Below are 21,522 nucleotides of genomic sequence, written 5' to 3' on the forward strand. Positions count from 1 at the left end.
ATTCAGTACGGAGTGGTATAACTGCAGGTTTAAATGCAATTTGTTAGCAGCTTTCTCTTTTCTACATATGTTCAATTTTTACTTGCATTTTAATCTTGATCAATAAGTAGATTCAGAGACTTGAAGGAAGATGCAAAAGGAAGATCAACACTTAAGGAATTTAATATAATGGAAGAGTTATGGTATAAAGGTTTGGTACAACCTATGCATTTTGTCTGTGTGTATAGTACTTATGGACAATCCCAGCCATTGCTCAACTCGCTCAGGTCACCTTTGTCTGGGGCATCGTCTGAATCATGAAAGGTAATCACTGCTGCCCGTTGTTGGATGTCCAGACCGATTGGTGTTTGAAGACTGCAGACTTGTTAAAATAAGATCTCTCTCTACATTTTATCCAAACTCGTCTGGAGTAAAATCATTACAGCTCCTGTGGTCTTTCTCCTGGAGGCTCTAAGAATGTTTTCAAACATCTACATTTCAAAAACGCAGAACCTGTTGTCTTGATCCTTTATGTTACTCCGCTAACTCTCTACTCCATAAAACACAGCAGGGAAACGTGGCCAGGTCATTGGAAATTTCTTCTGACAGTGAAATGGGATGGCCTTGTGTTACATTGGCATAATGCAGAAGATGGGGGTAATTCAGAAGCTACACTTACCCTTTTCTAGAGACTGTACAGATACTGTCCAAATCTGCTCATCTGGCTTTTGAATATATTAAACACAGCTATGTTAAGCACTATGAGGATAGGTCTTAAACTCATAAAAGCCATGAAACGTGGAGTTTAGTCAGTCTGCTCACTCTGCCCTTAACTCTTACCGCTGTGCCTTAGTATTGTAGCTCTACTGTTCTCAGATTCCTATATCTTGGAACAATGGTACTACGAAGTAAGTGAAGAACTTTTAACTCTGAAGTTGCTGACATTTTTGAACTTAGGTTCAAATGCCATCCAGCATCTGAGCCTATCTTCTATGTTTAACTGCTTTTTAGTAAATTAAAGCCAAACAGAAAAAAACACAAGACTGTTACTGTGTTTGTGTAAGAGGCATTATAACTCATATCATATTAAGTTATTTAACCCCTCAGAATTCTATCTGAATTCTTATTGTTATTCCTGAGCTGTCTTCTTTGCAGAAGACACTTCCAGAAGTGTGGTGAGATCATTGTATAATGCTTCTCATGGGATTCCCTGCTATGTAATGTGATATTTTTTATTCTCCTCCAATCTTTATTATTGATGTAGGAGCAGATTTACACCATTAAAGCAGAGCAGCTGGCTAGCGGCCCTTGGGACTACCCCCTTGTTTAGGAAGATTTCAGACCCTCCAATAGTTTACTATACTCAGACTGATTTATTGGGTTGCAAAGACATCCTGTTTTTAAAACAAATTATTTTTCAGTCACATATCTGTTGTTTTCTAAAGCTTTGTCTCTCAGGAAGACAGGAAGAGTATTCATAGTAGTATAAAATCTTTTGGAACAACTATATAGTTAAGTTAATGCAATTGTTTTTCCTAGTGATGAATTTACACTGCAATTTTAGATTAAAGCAAAATCCAAGTCTAAGAATAAACTCCAGGACTCGGGAAGCTTGGAATTCTTATTGTCACCACTGTACAGACACGTGTTGTATACACAGAAGGGTTCTCTACATCAGAAACTTGAATTGCTCTATACTTTAGACCTGGATGAAGATCATAGAGCAAGATATGATGCTCAAGTACAAGAGGATAAATAGTGTTCTTGAGAGTCTGAATATTAACACCTATGCTGATGACACTTCTTTGTCCTATGGTATTACCTGTCAATGTAGAAGTGTCTTTCCTCTTATCTTTCAAAGCTATTGCTGTTTTTTTCTTTACCAACTATATTTTCTGAGCACAGTAAAACATCAAAGAAAACATCTTGGTGGAAAATACTATATGCTGGTGTCAAATTAGTCAGAAATGCCTTTTCTAGAAGAATGTATGAAAGGCAATGATTAAGTTTACTTACAGGACTAACATAAGCAACCAAGTCATAGTGATTTCCTGGTTGGAAAACTAGAATTTGGTGTGATTTGCAACCTTGCAATTCAGTATTATCCATCATTGAATGGGATAGCTTTAGGAAAGTAAGATAGGGTACATTTGTTGAAAACAAATATAATCAGGCGTATTTGATACTCTCTCCACAGGAGTCTGACTGGCTGACAAAAGTCACAACTGTAGCAGTATTCGGTATAATTATATGAGTCAGGACAAATTAACTATTTGTGACAAAATTATAACATTTTTGTTAATGTCAGAAGTAAAGTTATAACAAATACACTCAAGCCATATGAGTAACATAAAGATGCAAGTTGTCAATTTGTTGCATGGCAATTTGTTTCCCCCTTTTCTTTCCTACCAAACCAAGAACTGTGTTGTTTATCTTTAGTTAGGTTCCTCCATAGCGTGGTTGTATGATCCTTCTTTTTTAGTTTAACAGCTGTCCTCAGAGAGCTGGCATCTCTTGGGGTAGGTGAGTTTTCTACTCCTTCCTCCACCTGTTCTCTGCCCTCTGTTCCCAATGTTTCTCTATGCTTTCATCACGTATATAAATAAAATGATACAATATTCTACAATGATGTTACAAAACTATATAGCTTACAGTATTATTGGTATCATGTTTGCATTTTAGTCATTTTTAAATTACAGGATCTGCCCCATATTTATCATATTTTCTCCACCATCTGCCTGTCTTTTTACACAATTGGCTTCATCTCCTTGTCTTCTATGGTCCCCCCCCCCCCCCAGTTTGCCTTCATAAGTCTCTAATAGTTGTCTTGGTGTTATATGGGAGAGCTGTTCTACTGCCTTTCCTGCCACGGTTTCAGCACTTTGCTCCTCACTCATAATGTACATTAGGGAGAGTGGAGAGCAAGTGTAGAACAGCAGCATGGAAACAGCAAAAGCAATATTACCAACATCCAGGCAGCCATCTCACATTGCAACACTTAAAAAAAAAAAAAACCTTCTCCAAAACAACAGAGCTGCATTTTAGAAACATAGGTCTTGTGTTTAAGGCCAAAAATGGTACAGTATTGTCTTCAATTGTCTTAGCTTAATACAATTTAAAAGCACTTGTTAAAGATGCAGGCTAACATCTTTGAAGTCAGGCTGGTATGTTGTAGCCTAAGTTCTACCCAGCCCCGCTAGCAGGTCTCCAAACATGTTATTCTGTGTCTCAGCAAACCAGATAAGAGGGCCGTTCAATTGCGTTAAGCTAACATGATTGAAGAAAATACCATTTTTGCCCTTCAGGAGACCAAAGGCACTTTACCAGGTCAAAAGAAAGTAATCAAACACACACTGCCTCCCTACTGAAAATACACAGGGGAATAATTTTAAAGAGGCATTATCAGATTGAAGAGGTTTTAAAAAAAAAAAGCAGGTGTCTTTATTTGTTACTAAATATTAAAATTAAAATGTTTTAAAACTGATTTACTTTTATTTAGATGGTGTATTTTTTTTTAAATTTCACTCAACTTCATAGGCTTGGATGATGAAAATTGACTAGTTTAGTTTAATTTTCCTGTTTTTATACACCAGCACAATCCTGTGGGTTTGAGATGACTATAAATGAATTTTCCTTGGAATGAAACAACATGGCTTCAGTGGAAAACAAAATAATGGAAACAAACATATTACTGCTAGGTTTTCTATAACTCATCTTTTATAAAGCCTTAATTTGGGGCCTAAACTGCCTGATGATTATTTTAACAACCGCTACTTCTTCAGTACTGATAACCACCTTCAACTTCACTATAACTTAAATATAGAGTACCTGAGCCTTTCTTCCTACATGCAGGGATGTCATTTCAGGAAAAAAAAAAGAATTGGGGTGTGTGGCAAAGTTGCATCAGCATACAAAACATTATATATCCATATTATATCCTCCAAAGTCCAGGAGGGGGACCAAAAAGTGGAGCATATACACCTCTGTCAGGGAGCAGTTGCCCCATAGCAAATTACACCCACTGATTTCAATCTGACCTTAAAATCTGAAACTGAACTTCCAAACTTGTCAGGCAGATCTACAGCCATAATACTGCTTTGTGGTAATTAAAAACCCAATTAAGTATGTTATGCATTTCCAGTTAGGGTAAATTAGACCTCCACCCCACCTTCAAACAACTAGTTTTAAAATAGTTTCTCCCCACTGCAGTGAATTGTTGATAGCTCAACAAAAATTATAAACACAGTTGTACCCCTGAGACCAGTTCTCTACACAGTTTAAAACAGACTTGGCTCAGCTTATAGCGTACTGAAAACAGACCTTAGGGACATATGCGTATAAGAGTGGAGCCCTGAGTTCTATAATTATTCACCTGTTTCATAGCAGTGAGGGAAAATGTGCTGGGATAGAGTGCATCATGCATCTGGTTGTTAATAAGGTTGGGGCTGAAATACAGCTTGTTTTTTGGTTACTAGGGAGAGGTTACAGAGCATTGGGGTAGCCTAGATCTCCTGTTAGCGGATATGCAACACAGTGGGATATTGATATCACAGACATGTTAGATACTGAAGTGGAAAGAGTTCATCTGTAGGGGCAGAGGCATACTATGCACTAATTCAATGATGGAAACAGAAAAAAACTGGGGAAAAGCTGGGATAAATAATGCATCCATTAGTTAATAAGGGGAAGAGGGAAAGAATGTGCTGGGCACTGGATATCATGAGCCTGATACTGACTGTGGGCATTATAGCCACCCATTAGTTACTGCATAAGTAAAAACGTGCACATGTGACTATTAGATATCAACGAACCTGTTACACATTAGGGAGTGGAAGGGCTACAGATATGTTGCACCTGTTGGATACTATGTGGGAAGGAGATTGCACAGGTGTGGGGCTGGCAGATATCATGCTCGTTTGTGAGGTGGCGTAGGAGACTCCTTTTTATTATGCAAGAAAACAGGGCAACGTGGGAAAAGAACTGGCTTAATTTAAATGCTTCTTATTTCACTGCCAAAGCTTCATGCCCTTCCTTAATACAGAAACATCTTACATTTGACGTGACAGTTTACTGTGTTCTCCTGGTAAATCCAACGCAATAGCTCTCTTGCCACGATATTTAAAAAAAAAAGTTGGGCGCAAACCTAGTTTAAACATTTGCTGGTATATCAAAGAAAACAAAGCTCAAGAACTTTGCAGCGCTGTTAGCCCTTGCAGGCTGAGCTAAAGCACCACACAAAGAGAGAAGGGGGAGGGCGTTAATTTGTACCTCTAGGCTCCCTGGCTTTCGTCAAATCCCTCTTGTTGCTGCCAAAAATTAATAGCTGCAGGGGATGCACAGAGAGATATTCTTGGCCCGCAGTTACAGCAGTCGCACCCATTCTTTGCTGGGCGTGCCTGCCCTTCCACCCTTTCTGCTGCAACTGCTGCAGAGACTGGCTTGTAAACCTAGGGGGCGCAGCGAGCGCGAGGACCAGGGGCAACGTTCCACCGGGGCTAGCGCGCGCGGCCGTTAAAGAACGCCCCACCCCCTCCCCCTCTCTTTTCCCTCTCCCCCCACACGGCTTCTGTCCAATCAGGCGCCTGGCTGGAGGCGGTGCCTCGGAAAGGGTCCGGGGGGGAGGGAGGGAAGAGAACGGGTGGAATGGAAGGTCGGGACGCCGAGCGTTCCATGCGGCTGCTGGAAGGTCCCGCGCTCGTGGCCAGCTAGTGTGTGAGGGGGAGGGAGCTGGGCTCCCCCCTCCCAGCGCCTGTACAGAACGGGCGGGCAAACCTGTGTGAATACACCCAACCCCCGCACATCGTCTGCCCCTGACAGCCCCCCCCCCCCCAGTTCTCTCGCAGCAGCTTTGCTGGGGCCCGGGAGGGATGTTTCCCCACACAGCCCCAGCCCTCCTAGGTGTAGGTCAGGGGATGCGGGGGAATGGGACGGGAGGGCTGTGTGGGGGTCAGGCAGAGGAGGTGGGGAGATGGGGGTATTTATGGTTGGATGGGGAGGGGAGGGGAGAGGGGAAGTGAATGTGGATTGAGTAAGGGGGGTAGGGGACGCAAGAGGAGTGTCCGGACTCAGTGAAGTGGGGGTGGGGTTGTGAAGTGTGGGCGATAGGGGTAGGGTTGAATACCAGGTGATACAGCGCGAGAGGTGAGGAAAGTTCAGGCTCAGTCTTGTGGCGGGCAAAGGAGGGAGCTGGCAGGATTTTTGGTCTATTTCCCTCCTGGGTGACTTGTTTTACTTTTGGTTCTGATTCGCTTTTTCCTATTTGTATTTTAACAATCAGGATAAAAACTGAGGAGGAAAAACCTCTAAAAAAACTTTGCCCTGCTCTCTTTAAGGGGTGGGGGGAGCAATTCCCGCTGTTTGTTTAAATGTTAAACCTTTAGCGTTTACTTTGTTTTGTTTTATTGTGTAGGGGTTTATTGCTGCTCCGACAGAGCTTTTCCCCTTGTGTTGGCAGCTTCTCTGAGGGAGAGACACACAGGAAGAACCAGGAGCCCTGGACTGCACAAACAAGGAACGTAGGAGGAGTCCATATAAGCAAAGGGACTGGAAGGATTTCACCTTGTTGCTGCTTGTTTCAGGCGATTTTCCGTCCTCCTCCTTCTTGAAACGCCCCAGCAGAGGGTTTCTTTGTTGCTTTCACGACCGACCAGAAGCAAATCCTTTGCATGTTTTTTGGAGGTGGTTTTTACTGCGGTTCCCTTGCAAGAAACAGACCAGCACCTTCCTGCTAGCAGGGAAATCTGATCAACTGAGGTTTCCCCCACCTCCGGCTGAGTGTGAGAGTTCGAGTGACACCCCTACTGGCCTGTAGCTGACTTCAAATCTAACTGGACTCACAGCTAGGGCTGCTAAATCTACCTGGTCAAGGACCCTTCAAACCCTCATATTGATGACAGATTTGTAGCCAAAGGAAAATCGGATTAATATAATTGTGGCGCTCTGGGGGGATATCTTGAGACTACTCTGTCTGCATGGCTAATCTTGAAATTGTCTGAAATAAATCTTTAGTGCAAGGAGTAGTGCGATATTTCCCCTTGGTTTTAGGTTTATTTTCTACTCATACAAGCATTTAACACTTTTGTAGCAGGGGTTTAACGGGGAATGGGACACATACGGAACACTAACCTGCTCCATAACAATCACAAGTGGGAATAGTTTCCGTCATCTTTGCGGTATGAAAGGTGCACTCTGGATTGTCTGCTGGTGGCTCTCTAAATGGATCAATCTGTCTCTGGTTTTGCTAGCGATGTGATGAAGGATCCAGATTTATTGGAATACTAACGCCAATAAACTTACTCTCTCAGCGTTGAAGGCATTGGATGTGACAGTGCAAAGAAACATGTGTTTCACATTTCTGCCTGGTTGTTTTGGTGCAATCAATACCTCCACAAGATACATTGATTTAGATGGCGATTATAACACAGTCATGCACACGGCGTGCTGCCTTCGGGTTGCATGCAAAGTGAGCACAAATCACCGAGTCCTCCGCTCCTGTAAACCGGGGGTTTCTGTTCCCCCCAAACTTCAGGATGAAGGCAAAGGGCGATGTCCTCAACCCACCAAAGAGAAACCGGCCTCGGGGTGTGGAGTGATCAATGGCCAAAGAGCTGACAAAACTGTCACCAGGCAGTCGGATCGACTGGGGATCCGTGAAGAAATAATAGTTGGAAGAAAGGTGGATCGAGAAATTATTGCACGAAGGAATAGCTGGAGAGACCGGATGATGATAAAGTTAAACTTCTGTTTCTTCTTCTGTCGCGGATGGTGGGCGTTTCTGTTGATTCAGCTCCACATGTTGCAAGCACTGGCACAAGGTAGGGCTCAGAGACATTTTTGTTTAGAGAAATGCTGCATCTGCCTTTTAAGACGTAGAAATCCTGTTCAGGCATGGATATAGCCCTTTGCTTTAATCCCATAGAGAACAAACTTCAGAAACCGTAATTAACAATGGATTTAATATATAGATGGTATTTTATTTATAAACAGTCCTTTCTTTATAGGAGCAAGCGTTTACCCCTCTACATAATTCTCTTAGCTTTCTATCCCCTTTCGACCCCCCTATATAAGTATCAATAGCTATATCGGGACTTCGCTGTTAATCCTCACACAACCTTTCCTTTTTATTTAATTGGAGATAAGCATACATTTCTGTTATTTCTTAGGTAGCAGAAGAGTTAACTTCTGTGTGAGTCTTAAAAAAAAATCATTGTGCACCGACATAAGCTGTCAAGAGAAACGGACTCATAAATTCACCGACTAGAACTAAATCAGACATGTAAACACATTTTTTAAAAAAATAGTAGTACCAGTGTATGTGAACTTCGAGTCGAGTCTTGTTCATTCCTTAGATTGTTTTAAAAAAAATTAAGTGACACAAAACTGTGATGGATTCGTATCTGAGTATTTTCAAATCAGAGATCCTTGCGGTTAAATTAGTCTCTTGTAAACGAAGGGTCACAGTCGACCAATCGATTTCAAATATCAAGTGGCAATCACTTTCCATCTAAATTTACGTCTTTAAAAAATAGCCAAATGCAGGGTAATTCTTAATAATCCTTTGACAGAGTAAACAATAAGTGGTAGGCTATGGCATTATGGTTGGCTGAGCAAAATGACATGCTGAACAAATGCAGCTTTCACTTTCTTTGCTGTTTTGTGTTTTATTGCTGAGTGTATTGTGTGTGTTCCACTAGTGTGTTCATTTCTATAGTGTGGGATGACGAGTCAGCGATTAAAACTCCGAAATTAATCTCTCATAAAAGGGGGAATAAGTTCTGCAAACAAATCTTTAAAGTAAAGTACCGTCTATGTTTTGATTAACCCTGTATTTAATAGATGTTTACCAACTTCATTTTTAAAGTGTCCACCAGTATATCCTAATTTTGCCTTTTACAAATAAAATCAGTGCATCAGTTTGCTTATCTTTGAACTGTTTGTGTGGATGCCCACTAGCTCTTTAGTTTTTGTACATAGGGGAGAACTCTACAGCTAAAGTTTAATAACTGGATAGTCTGTATGTTGAGGGAGAGGGCTATGAAACCAAGTCTGCTGTAATCTGTCTACTCAGCCTTTACTATTGCACCCTTTCAAACATTTTCAGCCACAGGGTATAGAGTAGTTCTAATCCACTGTTTAATAGTGAACTCCGCCCTCATAAATCTGTCTCTTTTTCAAAGTTTTGTTTATGTTGTCATTCCTATTCCCAAACTACTTGTGCTGAGGCCTGCAAACCTTAACAGAGGGTATTGTTATAGTAAAACAGAATGTACTTACATCTAGTTAATGTAATCCTCTGCAAATTATAATTCACATTTCTTCTCTTTTTCTGTATCCTTGATTGGCATCTACCAGTGTGACCTTTTATTTTGAAAGGCAAATATTTTAAAATGTCTATTTAAATTGCACTTCTTGAGATTAGCAGTGGAGCCAGTTTTACATGTAGATCCCTGAATCAATTAAATTGACTCATTAAAAAAATATTTTCTGTGAATAGTAAAAGTAACCTTCATCTTGCAGTAAAAACTATGCACATACATTTGTGCAGTACTTAATATACTGAAACAATATTTCTTTTAGTACCATATTTCAGAGCTTACTAAGCACATTAAAAATGCATCTTTATTGAATTTGTCTGGGATTTGTACAAAGTCTAGTGTTACAAACTATCCTAAACTTTAAAAAAGTTATAACACAATCAGTTTATTAAATGCGTAGGCAAAGCAATAATTAAACAAGCAATAGGCCTGCAAGGGGACAGAAAGATAAACTACTTTCTCCTTCAGTAGAAAAGCACTTGTGCAACTACATGGGGATGGGGTTTAGTAACTATTAGTCAATGGAGTATGAACAATTCATTCAATGAGGTACCAACAAAGGGTGGGCTTCAGGAAGGAACCTGGGCATTGCAATGCTGAGTGTCCAGGCCCCTAACTTTTAGATGCCAAGAAAATAACAACACTACTGTGATCCACAAAGCTGAGTTAAAAAAACAGGAGTACTTGTGGCACCTTAAAGACTAACAAATTTATTTAAGCTTGAGCTTTCGTGAGCTACAGCTCACTTCTTCGGATGCATAGAATGGAACACACAGACAGGGGATATTTATACAGAGAACATGAAAAGGTAGAAGTATCCACCTTTTCATGTTCTCTGTATGTATAAATATCCCCTGTCTGTGTGTTCCATTCTATGCATCCGAAGAAGTGAGCTGTAGCTCACGAAAGCTCATGCTTAAATAAATTTGTTAGTCTTTAAGGTGCCACAAGTACTCCTGTTTTTTTTGCGGATACAGACTAACACGGCTGCTACTCTGAAAGCTGAGTTAGGTTCCTTGGTTCCCTGTACAGTAAAATGGGGAGAGATAAGCACCTTAGAATGCAATCCACAAAAGCCAGCATGCCAGATAGGGACCTGCATAGAGTAGCCAATGGGAGATGGTGGTGAGAGTGGTGTGTGCTAAGTCCCATCCTTCTGTTGGAGATAGGTGCTTGAGTCTGGGCTGCTTAGCAATCCATGAATTGGAATCAGGCTCCTAAGGTGATCCTTGTGAAAATGAGTTAAGCACCAGCCTCACGCCATACAAGATGGCTGGAGGAGGAGGTGCTACTGGTGCTGCCATCCTTCTTATAACTTGTAGCCCATGGTTAGAGCACTCATCTGGGATTCAGGAGATCCATGTTAAGTTCCTCTCTCTCTGCCAAAGGGGAAGAAAAGATGTGAACAGGGGCCTCATTGCTCAGGAGAGTGCTCTAACCACTGAGCTATGGGATATTCTGATTTAGGGCTCCCTCAGTGTCTCCCGCTAAAGCTGTTTCAGTAGGGATGACTTATGATGCAGGGGGAGTGGACCTAGGGTCACCCCCAATCCAGATGAGTGTCCTAATCACTGGACTACCGAATCCATCTCACATTCTCTTGCTCTCTCTGGCTCAGTGACTATTGAGGCATTTATTTACAGTGGAACCGTCACTGGGCCAAAGAGAGAGAGAGTGTGTGAGAATGATTCTATAGTCCAATGGTTAGGGCACCCATTTGGGTGCTGTGCAACCCTTTGTCTAGTCCCCATGCTCTGATCACTCTTGTTATTTAGCCACAGTGGGACAGCTTGAACAGGAGAGACTGAGGAAGCCCCACATTGGTATATCCCATTGCCTACAGTAGTAGTCCCTTTAAAATGTGATGTAATAAAAAACAGTACCAGTCTTAATGCAATGCACTTCAAACAGGTTGCCATAAATTTTAAATTCAGTGACAGGTTGCTGTTCTCTATGCTTTCTGAATTGTATGCTATATCCATCATTTTTATATCAAATTGAAAATTCACATTGTAGAAGATATATGTCAGTTTATGACAAAAGCTCATGTATCTTGAAAATGAAAGTTCTGGTACAGCTACACAGGATTTCTAATGGGATAATGAGTTGGTCATATGGACAAGAGTATTACATGACCCTCTAATCTTTTTATCTGATAAAAATAAAATACAACAGTCTAAATGTGAAGCCTATGGCTGTTAGGATCTGAAGTCTTCACAAATGACTGTTCCAGCACTTTTAAAATTAAACCAGGTACATTGAAATGCACTATCAGTTTGGTTCCCAATAAACTGAATGGAAAAGATCGAGACTAAGTATTTAATATTTTCAAATAAACGATAAAGTATTTTTGTGGTTGTAACTAGTTTGAGTACTGGCCACAACTGGATGATCTATATAGAACAAAGGATTCAGAGATGAGACATACAAAGAGAATATTTTGGCAATACGCTTTGCTCAAAGTTTTCATTGCAATTTTCTTAGGCTGTGTTAGAGGAGATGTAAGCATTTATATTCATTAGCTTTTCAACCTTCATTGATAGCTAACTGTGATACTGGCTTATTGTGGTGTATTTTTATTTTAAAATGAATCCAGTGCTTACGAAAGATACAAGGACTGAAAGTACTGGAAAGTGAAGTCTTCCCTTCAACTTGCAGTGTTAATGCAAGCCTTCCTACATTGGTTCACCAATGAGCTTGAATTTGTTTGGATAGACGACCTTTAAGGATGAGAGGGTAATTTAAAATTTCTATGCCTATTCAGTCCTTGGTCTTTCTGCTGAGCCTGCCAACCATAATGCTTGTGGTGGTTTTTGACAGGTTTGCCCATTTGGAATGAACTAGTTAGCACCAAATTATCATAGGCCATAAAATAGCCATAAGAAAGTCATTTATAACCACAGTTAGTCACTGTTTAGGAATTTCAGGTTCAGATTAGCAGATAAGTGATGAAAGGCTTCAGATCACATTAACAACCCCCTAAATTAACTAGTGCTCCTGCAGGTAGCTACTGTATTTAAAACAAAGGTCCTGATCCTGCAAATTACTCACCTTGGGTGGATCCCTGTGACTATGCAGAGCCCCACTGATTGAACAGAGCTCATTACAGGATTTGACTATATAATTAGAGTTTAATATCTACATGTCTACTAGAGGATTTGAATTGAAGTACTACTGTTTGTTTAAATATGTTGGAAGTTGCTAAAGGCTGAGATACATTTTGGGGTGTGTCTTTGAAACTAACAACAAATTGTCTCACTTTTTATTAAGGATTGAATGAATACTTTTTAAAATTTGACTGTAACTGGGGTAATTTTGAAAAAGATAAAACCACTGCAAAGCTCTAAGCATCTTTTAACAAGAAAAACAGTATCTTAATTTTTAAGGAAAGAGAAGCTTGTCTGATTCTTAGTTTAACGGAGATGAAAGTGTAATTTTTCATGCCACTTGATCAAATTTATAATTTAAAATTGTATAAGAAGCTGAATCCTTATTTTAAGTGGCATTAATATCCATTATGCTTTTGATAGAACCAGTGAAATGGATGGTTGAGGAATGTATTTTCATGAGGTATGGTTTTTGTTAATGCCGGTTTGTAATCTGGTGGGATTTGTAAATGTGTTAAGTGCAAGAAATTTGTGAAATAAATTGTACACTGCATTTGATACAAAAAGTGGATGAGGAACTTGCAAAGGATACTTAGCAAATTATGTCAAGAGATAAATAGTTGTGTAAGGGGAAAGACAGGCACACAGATAAGAGGATGAACTTACTGGAGAGCAGAAGGTATGGCAAGTTAAATGTTAGGAGAGATATTTTTAGTCTTATAACAGCCTTATACCATTTGTCAGAGGGCCATCAGATCACAATACATTTTCCTTCTGTGTTCCCTTTTCTTAGTACAGCATTTATGTTAGTTTTCAAATGTGTGAATTCCTCTTCCTGTGCATTTAAATAGATTTATTAAAATGGATTCATTTGTATACTTTGCTAAAAAACTTAAATCTAATATTCTAAGCATCATACATATTTGCTAATTTATTCATATTTTGAGTGAAGTGCCGCAGACAAATTAATGAGAGAAGACCTTAACGGTAGTGTGAGAGAGGATGAAGAGAGTGTATGTAAGCCACACGATAGATATTGGTCTTGTTGCTCAATGCACTACTGGAAAGCGGATGATATAAGAAACCATATGGAATCGTGTGATAATAGGGGTTTATACTCATGCCATTGTTCCATAAACTGCATTTATAGGGCCAGGTCATCAACCCCCACTAAAGTCAACATGCACTACTGTAGTGGTGCAAAGTGACTGTGAAGATGTCCTAAAGGAGAAGCTGAGGATTCGTACATTTTTAGGATAATTGTCAGATGCCTCTTGTGGTATCATCAGTGCAGAGGGCATGGTAGGTCCAGCAAAGGGCATGAGAGGGTAGAGTATGATGCTCTTGACTGCTCTCGGACCCCTGGAAAATAGGGGACTGTTCTAGCTGGTGTAAGTTCAAACAGTCTTATGGCCTGATTCACTTCTGCATTACTGTTTTATGCTGATGTCACCGGTTTCAGTGAAGTTCAGTTACAGTGGTGTAAAACTGGAGTGATGCAGTATTGAATCAAATTCTTTAGGAAAGTTTGAACCAACTGTGTTCAGATGACTTTGTGATAAGAATGTTGAAAAAACAAAACAAATGTTTTTTGCTTTAAAATGCCCTATTTAATGAACTTATCATAAAACTTCAAATTCAACATACAAGAAAATTATTCCTCTTGTTTTCCCTTCCTCACCTATTGATGATATTCAAAGGAAACCAGCAAGGCTGGTGGCTTTTCTTCTTGACCAAACACCTACTGTAAGATTTTGGGACTCGACTGTGAAGTTAGTTTTGGGGGTTCCCCAAACCATATCACGCAACTGCCTCACAAAGTTGCGATGTCTGCATCTTCATATCATGCCATTGCTTCAGTGTCTGATGGTTCTGCCTTGTTTTTTTTCTTTCCCTTGTGCACTGAGTAGTTGGAACTGTTGATGGTAGTGGGTGGCGGGGAGGTGGAAGGGGAAAGGTGAAGGTGTCTCCCCCTTGCATTAGATGCATTCAGGTGAGTCAAATTCTTCACTGGTCTTCCCCATGTTGTGCTGGAAGCTGCTCAACTGAAGAGAAGGAATTTGCAAAAATCCAAACATCCTCACGGTTTTGTTTTTACTGATATGGCAGACGCACAACATAACTGAGAACCCATGTCCACAGGCTTCTTTGGCCCCATAGGCTAGCCTTTGGAGGTTCTGTTAAGGACTGTGACTAACTCACAAGTTTCAGCAATAATCTGACAAATATTTGCTTACATTTGAGGACTGGGTGACAAAAAACTATAGAAACTTAAAAAAAAAAAGTCTGATCTTATTACAAAACAACGAAAGTGTTCCAAAATTAGGGGAAACTCATGACTTCAAGCTGCTTGAGCTTTTGTGGCTGTCAGTTTTCAAATGTTGCCATTCTTAGGAGTGCATTTCTAGAACACATGTTCTGATCAAATGTGGGAGGACTTTAATGCATTTGGCAGTTTTGTATTTCAGCTATAGCTAAAATATAAGCTGACTATATTGTAGTTTTAGGCCCTACTCCTGTAATGACCTTTGTGCCAATGGAGTTCCACTGAAGTTAGAGATTCTATAGGGGCTCTGGTATCTGCCTAGCTAGAGCTCGTTGCAAGAATGTGGAAAAATTAACTATTTCAAAATAGTTTAAGGAGCAGATTGATGCTAAGGTTGCCCAGGAAACCTTAATTTGCTCCCCTAGTGTTTGCATTTTTGACAGTCTTTAGTTACACGGTCACTGTGTCGGGGTCCCTGGGGTGCAACCTGGACTGTGGGACCACTGAACCCTCTGTCCCATCAACCTGGGCTGCCTCTCACACTGTGATGCTGTTGACAAGCTACAGATCTCTGGCAGGTAGTGCACTTACACAGAAAGAGACACACCCAACTGAGTTACATGAATGATCTCTCCGCCATTCATGAACCAACAATAGAGAGGATCCAGCCAATTGGCCCTTGCTCCCGTTCCTTGCATCCCAGAACTGTACCATCTTGCACTGGTCAGAAACATGGCCCCTGCACCATCTTGCACTGGTCAGAAACATGGCCAGTGTAAGTTCATTACCCAGTCCACTCCTCCTTGATGTGGAGAGGACACACCAGCCTTTGTAAACTGAGCTGAGAGTTGCAAGCACTTCAACCAAAACAAACTGTTTTAGATATATTATAAAATACATTTATTTATATGTAGATAAATATAAAAACAGATTTACTAACTACAGAAAGATTTTAAGTGATAAGTAGCAAGCCTAGAGATCACAGTTGGTTACTTAAGAAATAAAAATAAATCTGCAGTATAAGTTTTACAAACTATATAGGATTTGAATCAAACAGTGTCTCACCCTGACAGATGGTACAATCAGGTCACAGATCCTCAATGCATAGGCTGGAGCTGCCTTCCAGCCCAGGACCACCCTCCCCCAGTTCAAAGTCTTTATTCTTCAAACGTGTTTCTTTCCAAGTGTTGAGTTGTGCGGAAAACTGAGGCCAACGATGATGTCCCTTCCCCGCTTTTATAGTTTCTTCCAGCTTGTTGGAAAGATCTTTTGCTATGGCATGGGTCAAACAGTGTCCATTGTATTTGTGCTCCCTCTGAGATGTCTCCTTTCTATACAGTTTCTGGGATGGTGGATTCTTTCCTTGATGTGTGTTAATGAGTCATTAACTGCTGTCTGGTTCCTCCATTGTTGTACCTGAAAGGCTGATTGTGGGTGTTCCCAACATATTTCAGTAACAGACACATAGCAAAATTTCATAACTTCACATACAATGATAGCACATACAGTCCAATAGAATATTAATGTTCACCATATGAGGACTTTTAAAATGATACCTCACAAGGAATACTTTGTACAAAACATATCATAATTATGTGACAGTGGTGAATATGGAGGTTCCAGGGTGCTACTTTGAGGTTCAGAGTGTCACAGTCACATACTATTTTTCTTCCAAACAGGACTTCTGCCTCCTTTAGTGCACAGAATGGATGGTGCTCATTTAAGGGGAAGCTATTCAATACACTGTTTTCGCCTCTGTGTCCAAGTGTAGCCCTATGTCTTATTTATTGCATTGTACTCAGACAGAATTCTCTCATGGACTTTTTTGCGATACTCCTCACTATAGTATCTGAGTGCTTTACAAATATTTATTTATTTTCACAACACTCTGGTGAGGTGAGGGGGATATTATCTTCATTTTATAGATGAAGAATTGAGGCAGAAAGAGATTGAGGTAAAAATTATCCACTAATTTTGGGTATTCAATTTGAGAACCAGAACCTGCTTTTTCAGACTATTTACCTTTATATAACACTCCATGGATTCAAAGCGGAGCTCTCATTGACTTCAATTGTAAGTGCTCTCATCACTTTTGCAAATCAAGCCTCAGAGTGTCAAGTCAGGTACCCTAAAAATGAGGAACACAAATAATGACCACTTGTGAAAAGTTTGGTTTAAGTGACTTGACTAGCATAATACAGAAACTCTAAAACACAAGCAGGAATAGAATACAGTTATCCAGTGCAGCATTCATCTGCCTTAACCATGAGACCATCTTTTCTCTTCCTGCAATCCCCTGCTTCATTGACTTTATCCCTTTATAACTTCTGCAACAAATGAAGCAGGAATCTACAGTCTCCTTCACCACGCAGTCTTGATTTATTCCTCAGTGAATGAGGCAGGGCCCTTATGGAAAAATTGGAATGTGATCATGCAAATAAAGACTGTTATAATGCATATATAAAATGGGGGCAGGGGGATTAGGATTGTACAGGCAACCTTAATTCTGGTATATCCTAACGTTTTAAACACTTGATTTTGCAGTCTTAGTAATGTTGTTTTAACTTAGGTTTATGTGTTTAATTTCCTGGGTTTTTAAGAAAGCACACTGAACCCTCCCCACCAAAATTCTGTGCCACAGTGCAGGCATGTACACTCTCTTGGGGTCAGCTGTGGTGCATCTGAGGAGTCCCGCCTCAATTTTCCTCCAGCCAGAGTATAAACAAACCTCAAACAAGCTTCAGGTATTCTGGACCACCTTCCCCATAGAATTTATTTAACAGAAAGTCCAATACAAAGCCTCAACTTCCTGGCTGAGAGATTCAATCAGACCCAATCTGTCCCCCAGCTGAGTCCATTACTTACCTCCTCCCTGGGTCTTCATCAGGTTTCTCTCCTGATTAGTTCAGGCTCCCTTGCTCTAGGAGTACAGTTTCTACTTAGTTCAAGCTCTCTAGGAGCTCCCCTCCTCAAAAACGTTCTTTCTTCTCATGGGTCTCCTCATAAGGCTTTATTTAATTAACTTCCTTATTTAATTAAATCAGTCATACACCTTAGCAGTTAACTAGGGGATTAATTGGGTTGGCTGAATCCCCCTCTGAAGGATGTCAGAGGTGGGTATGGCTTCTGACCCCTTCACAGGACCCTATGTCATTATGTCAAGTGGCATCATATTGGTAGCCACATGGTTCAGCAGGATTGGAATCTTTAGATCCTCCACACAGACCTGTCACTTGAGCTAATGGAGAAACTGATAGCAGTAGGTAACTGATGGGTTGTCATCTTCAGTATGGATTAGCACTAGCATGGTATGGGACACTTTATCAGTGGATTTCACAGATATTTGCAGATGGCAGAGGAATAGTGAGAGTCAGGAATCTTGGGTTCCATTCCAGGCCCTGGAGTGGAGTATGCTCTAGTACACACAAACTCTTCTACCCATTTCTCCCAAGCATGGTCCCTTTTGCTCCATGTGACTCCAATTTACATATCCAGCAAGTCCCTCACGGCATCTTGTTTCAGTCTCTGTTTCCCCACCTATCTCTGTCCCTGTCTCTTTGCTCAGTTGCTCCTTGTTCTCAGTTTCCTTGCCTAGACTTTCCCAGTTTCGTCCCCCCGGCCAGCTCAACATCCAATCTATTTCTCCCCTAGTCTGGCCTCCATTAACCCCTCCCTGCCCACATTCCTCATCCCCATTGGCTCCTTGTCCAATCTCAGTGTCCCATTCCCCTATCCCCTTCTTCCCTGGCTCTTTGTTCCAGTCTTCTTCCCCTGCTAGTCCTAGTTCTCCTGCCCTGCAACCTGGCTCTTCCTCAGATCTGATTTTCCTCCTTCCCTCACTTCCTTCCCCCTACTCACTGTCTCTCAGGCCCAGTCTCCTTGCCTAGCAAGTTCCAGTCTGCCTGGCTCCACCTTATCCCCCTCTCTCCTTGTCCCAATATACTCCCCCAACCCTCCCCCCTCCCCCACCCGGGTCCAACTCTTGTTCTCTCTGCATCTGAATCAGGCAACTTTCTCCTTTATGCTGCCTGAGCCCAGCATGGGATCACTGAGAGCACATGAGAGATAGTATCCTAGCTCTCATTTCACATGCCCAGACATAGAGGTGACATGACTTGCAGCAGCCCAGAGCTGCAATGGCAGGCTGAATAATGCCCAGTGCAGATGGAATTATTGGGGAATTTAGCTGCTAAATCTCAGAAGTCTCTACTGTCCATGTGCAAATTGTGATGATCAAAGTCTTATAACTTGGCAAAATTTGGGCAGATTTTCATGGGGACAGTGAAAGGCACACCTCTGATACTAAGAGCATCTATCTGTTTTATTTAACATCTTTGCTCCAGGATGCTAAAGCTTTTCACGGAAAAGACTGCCAGATTTTTTTAACATGGCCAAGACACCCCCCACCATTGTTTTCAGAAACCGCTGAAACATTTTGTCTAAAATTTTACCTCCCCCACCCCCCAAAAAAATCAGCCTGAGGCAGATACCTAACATAGAATAGACCAGCCAGTTGGTTAAAGTTTGGCAGAGTTCTAAGCAACTGAAAAAAAGAGTGTTGGGCAACCTTCTTAATAGGGACTGCTACCAGCTCTATTTATAATCCCAACTATAGCTATTTTTCTTCATACAGCTAATTTTTCTTCATAATTTACAACTCTGGGATCCTTTAATCCATTGTTGAACAATTTCAACAGTGTCCTTTCTATAATATTTATTTTAGTTTGCTGTAAATATAAGTGTCTTTTCCAAAAATTAAAAAAGCTGTCAAATCAAACATGATAAACAGAATAGTTAATACAGTCCACAGATGCTGAGGAGTAGTTTTTAGATGCAGATAAATTTTATAATCTTCAAATGTGCCATTATTGTTAAGGTAAAGTGACCCAGGTTTTATAAGACCCAATGTATACTTTGGTTAGTATCATCTCCACTTTCCCTAAGTGGTTGGAAATCAATTCTTACATTGGCTGCTCAGTCATAAGAATGGAGGAAGCCTATCCATGGTGTGCCATGCCCTTGAAAATTAAGAGCATAACATAGTCTATCAGTCTGACTCCAATTGTGTGCATGAGCTACCAGAAGGCAATAGAAAAGGTTTTTAAACATATCTAGAGGTGGTCTTAGCACTTGTTGGGATAAGATTGGCTGATAGAATTAAATTGAAGAGAGAGCGAGCACTGGGAGGTGTGTTGGGCCCAGGTTCACAAACAGCTTAGATGCCTAAAGCCAAGATTTAGGTGCTACTGCGACCCACAAACCACCCTCATTCAGCTGTTATCTAAGTCTGTAGGCACTTAATCTTACTAAGCACCTTCATTTTTGATGTAAAATTTCTCAAAGCATCTAAGTTTCTTCCTCTTGGCATGTGCATTGCTGCCTCAGGTTGATTCCTGGACATCAATCTCACTGAGCCCCAGCATGATCCTCAATTCAAACCAGGTGGATATTTACATTCTTCCTTCTATGTCGCCTGTGGGGCCTGATCCCATAAGTATGCCTATCAATTTCATTTGGTGACCCCTAGTTCTTGTATTATGGGAATAAGTAAATAACTTTTCCTTATCTACTTTCTCCACATTACTCATAATTTTATATATCTTTATCATATCCCCCCTTAGTCTCCTCTTTTCCAAGCTGAAAAGTCCTGGCCTCTTTAATTTCTCCTCATATGGGACCCTCTCCAAACCCCTAATCATTTTAGTTGCCCTTCTCTGAACCTTTTCTAGTGCCAGTATATCTTTTTTGAGATGAGGCGACAACATCTGTACGCAGTATTCAAGATGTGGGCGTACCATCGATTTATATAAGGGCAATAATACATTCTCTGTCTTATTCTCTATCCCCTTTTTTGATGATTCCTAACATCCTGTTTGCTTTTTTGACCGCCTCTGCACACTGCCTGGACATCTTCAGAGAACTATCCACAATAACTCCAAGATCTTTTTCCTAAAAGTTAAGCATTGCAACACCTAAGTCCCTTTGAGGTCTGAGCCTTGGTGCTGGAAGAAAAGTTGTACTCTGCCTGAGAATGTCTGCAGTATGCAAGGAGTGAGTGTGCTATTCCGGGGGAAGAGTCTTTGAGGAAGGAGTCTCTTAAGACAGTGGCTCTGAACCTTTCCAGACTACTGTATCCCTTTTAGGAGTCTGATTTGTCTTGCATATCCCCAAGTTATACCCCACTTAAAAACTACTTGCTTACAAAATCAGCCATAAAAATACAAAAGTGACACAGCACACTATTACTGAAGAATTGCTGACTTTCTCATTTTTACCATATAATTATAAAATAAATCAGTTGGAATATAAATATTGTACTTTTACATTTCAGTGCATAATATATAGAGCAGAATAAACAAGTCATTATCTGTATGAAATTTTAGTTTGTACTGACTTCGCTAGTGCTTTTTATGTAGCCTGTTGATAAACTAGGCAAATATTTAGATAAGTTGATGTACCCCCGGAAGACCTCTGCATACCACCAGGGTTACATGTACCTTTGATCGAGAACCATTGGCCTAAGACAGTGTTGCACTGGGGCTATGCTTATCATTTTGTCTGGAGGAGGTATCCAGACATAATGTGAGGGGGTGTACATAATGATCCAGACATTATGTGAGGGGGTGTACAGTTCTTTTAGGAACCCTGGAGGGTTCTGTGGCTACAATGTGTTCCAATCCAGTGGTGCTATTAAGGAGAAGACCTTACTAAACCAGAGAATGACCTGGTATTTTTTTTGAATGAAATTCCAGCATGGATATTCTGAGTCCTACCTTGGAGAGCCTCTCTCATATGACGTAATTGGGTGGGATGAGAATCTTAGAAAGAAACTGGACTGTTTTAATGCTGGATGGAG

At 40.7% G+C, this 21,522-nt stretch overlaps 2 protein-coding genes across 15 annotated transcripts in view; one reads left to right on the forward strand and one right to left on the reverse strand.

Moving 5' to 3' along the window:
• The window catches only part of CARD11 (caspase recruitment domain family member 11), a 182,769-nt gene extending 177,313 nt beyond the window's left edge, over positions 1 to 5,456 (reverse strand). Inside the window, exon 1 of one of the 2 annotated variants that reach the window (XM_039493158.1) lies at positions 5,248 to 5,456. In XM_039493158.1, coding sequence (XP_039349092.1) covers positions 5,248 to 5,359 — 112 coding nt within the window. In that variant the 5' untranslated portion in view covers positions 5,360 to 5,456. Of the gene's footprint in view, positions 1 to 5,031 lie in introns of both variants that reach the window. The other variant, XM_039493164.1, reaches the window with a different exon arrangement.
• The window catches only part of SDK1 (sidekick cell adhesion molecule 1), a 656,852-nt gene that overhangs the window by 24,666 nt on the left and 610,664 nt on the right, over positions 1 to 21,522 (forward strand). For 4 of the 13 annotated variants that reach the window (XM_039493148.1, XM_039493136.1, XM_039493146.1 and 1 more), the window contains exons 1-2: positions 6,125 to 6,197; positions 6,389 to 7,793. In XM_039493148.1, the coding sequence (XP_039349082.1) occupies positions 7,319 to 7,793 (475 nt within the window). In that variant the 5' untranslated portion in view covers positions 6,125 to 6,197; positions 6,389 to 7,318. The other 9 variants (XM_039493139.1, XM_039493140.1, XM_039493143.1 and 6 more) reach the window with 7 other exon arrangements.

Source organism: Mauremys reevesii, linkage group 10 (genome assembly GCF_016161935.1).
Source record: "Mauremys reevesii isolate NIE-2019 linkage group 10, ASM1616193v1, whole genome shotgun sequence".
Lineage (NCBI taxonomy): Eukaryota > Metazoa > Chordata > Testudines > Geoemydidae > Mauremys > Mauremys reevesii.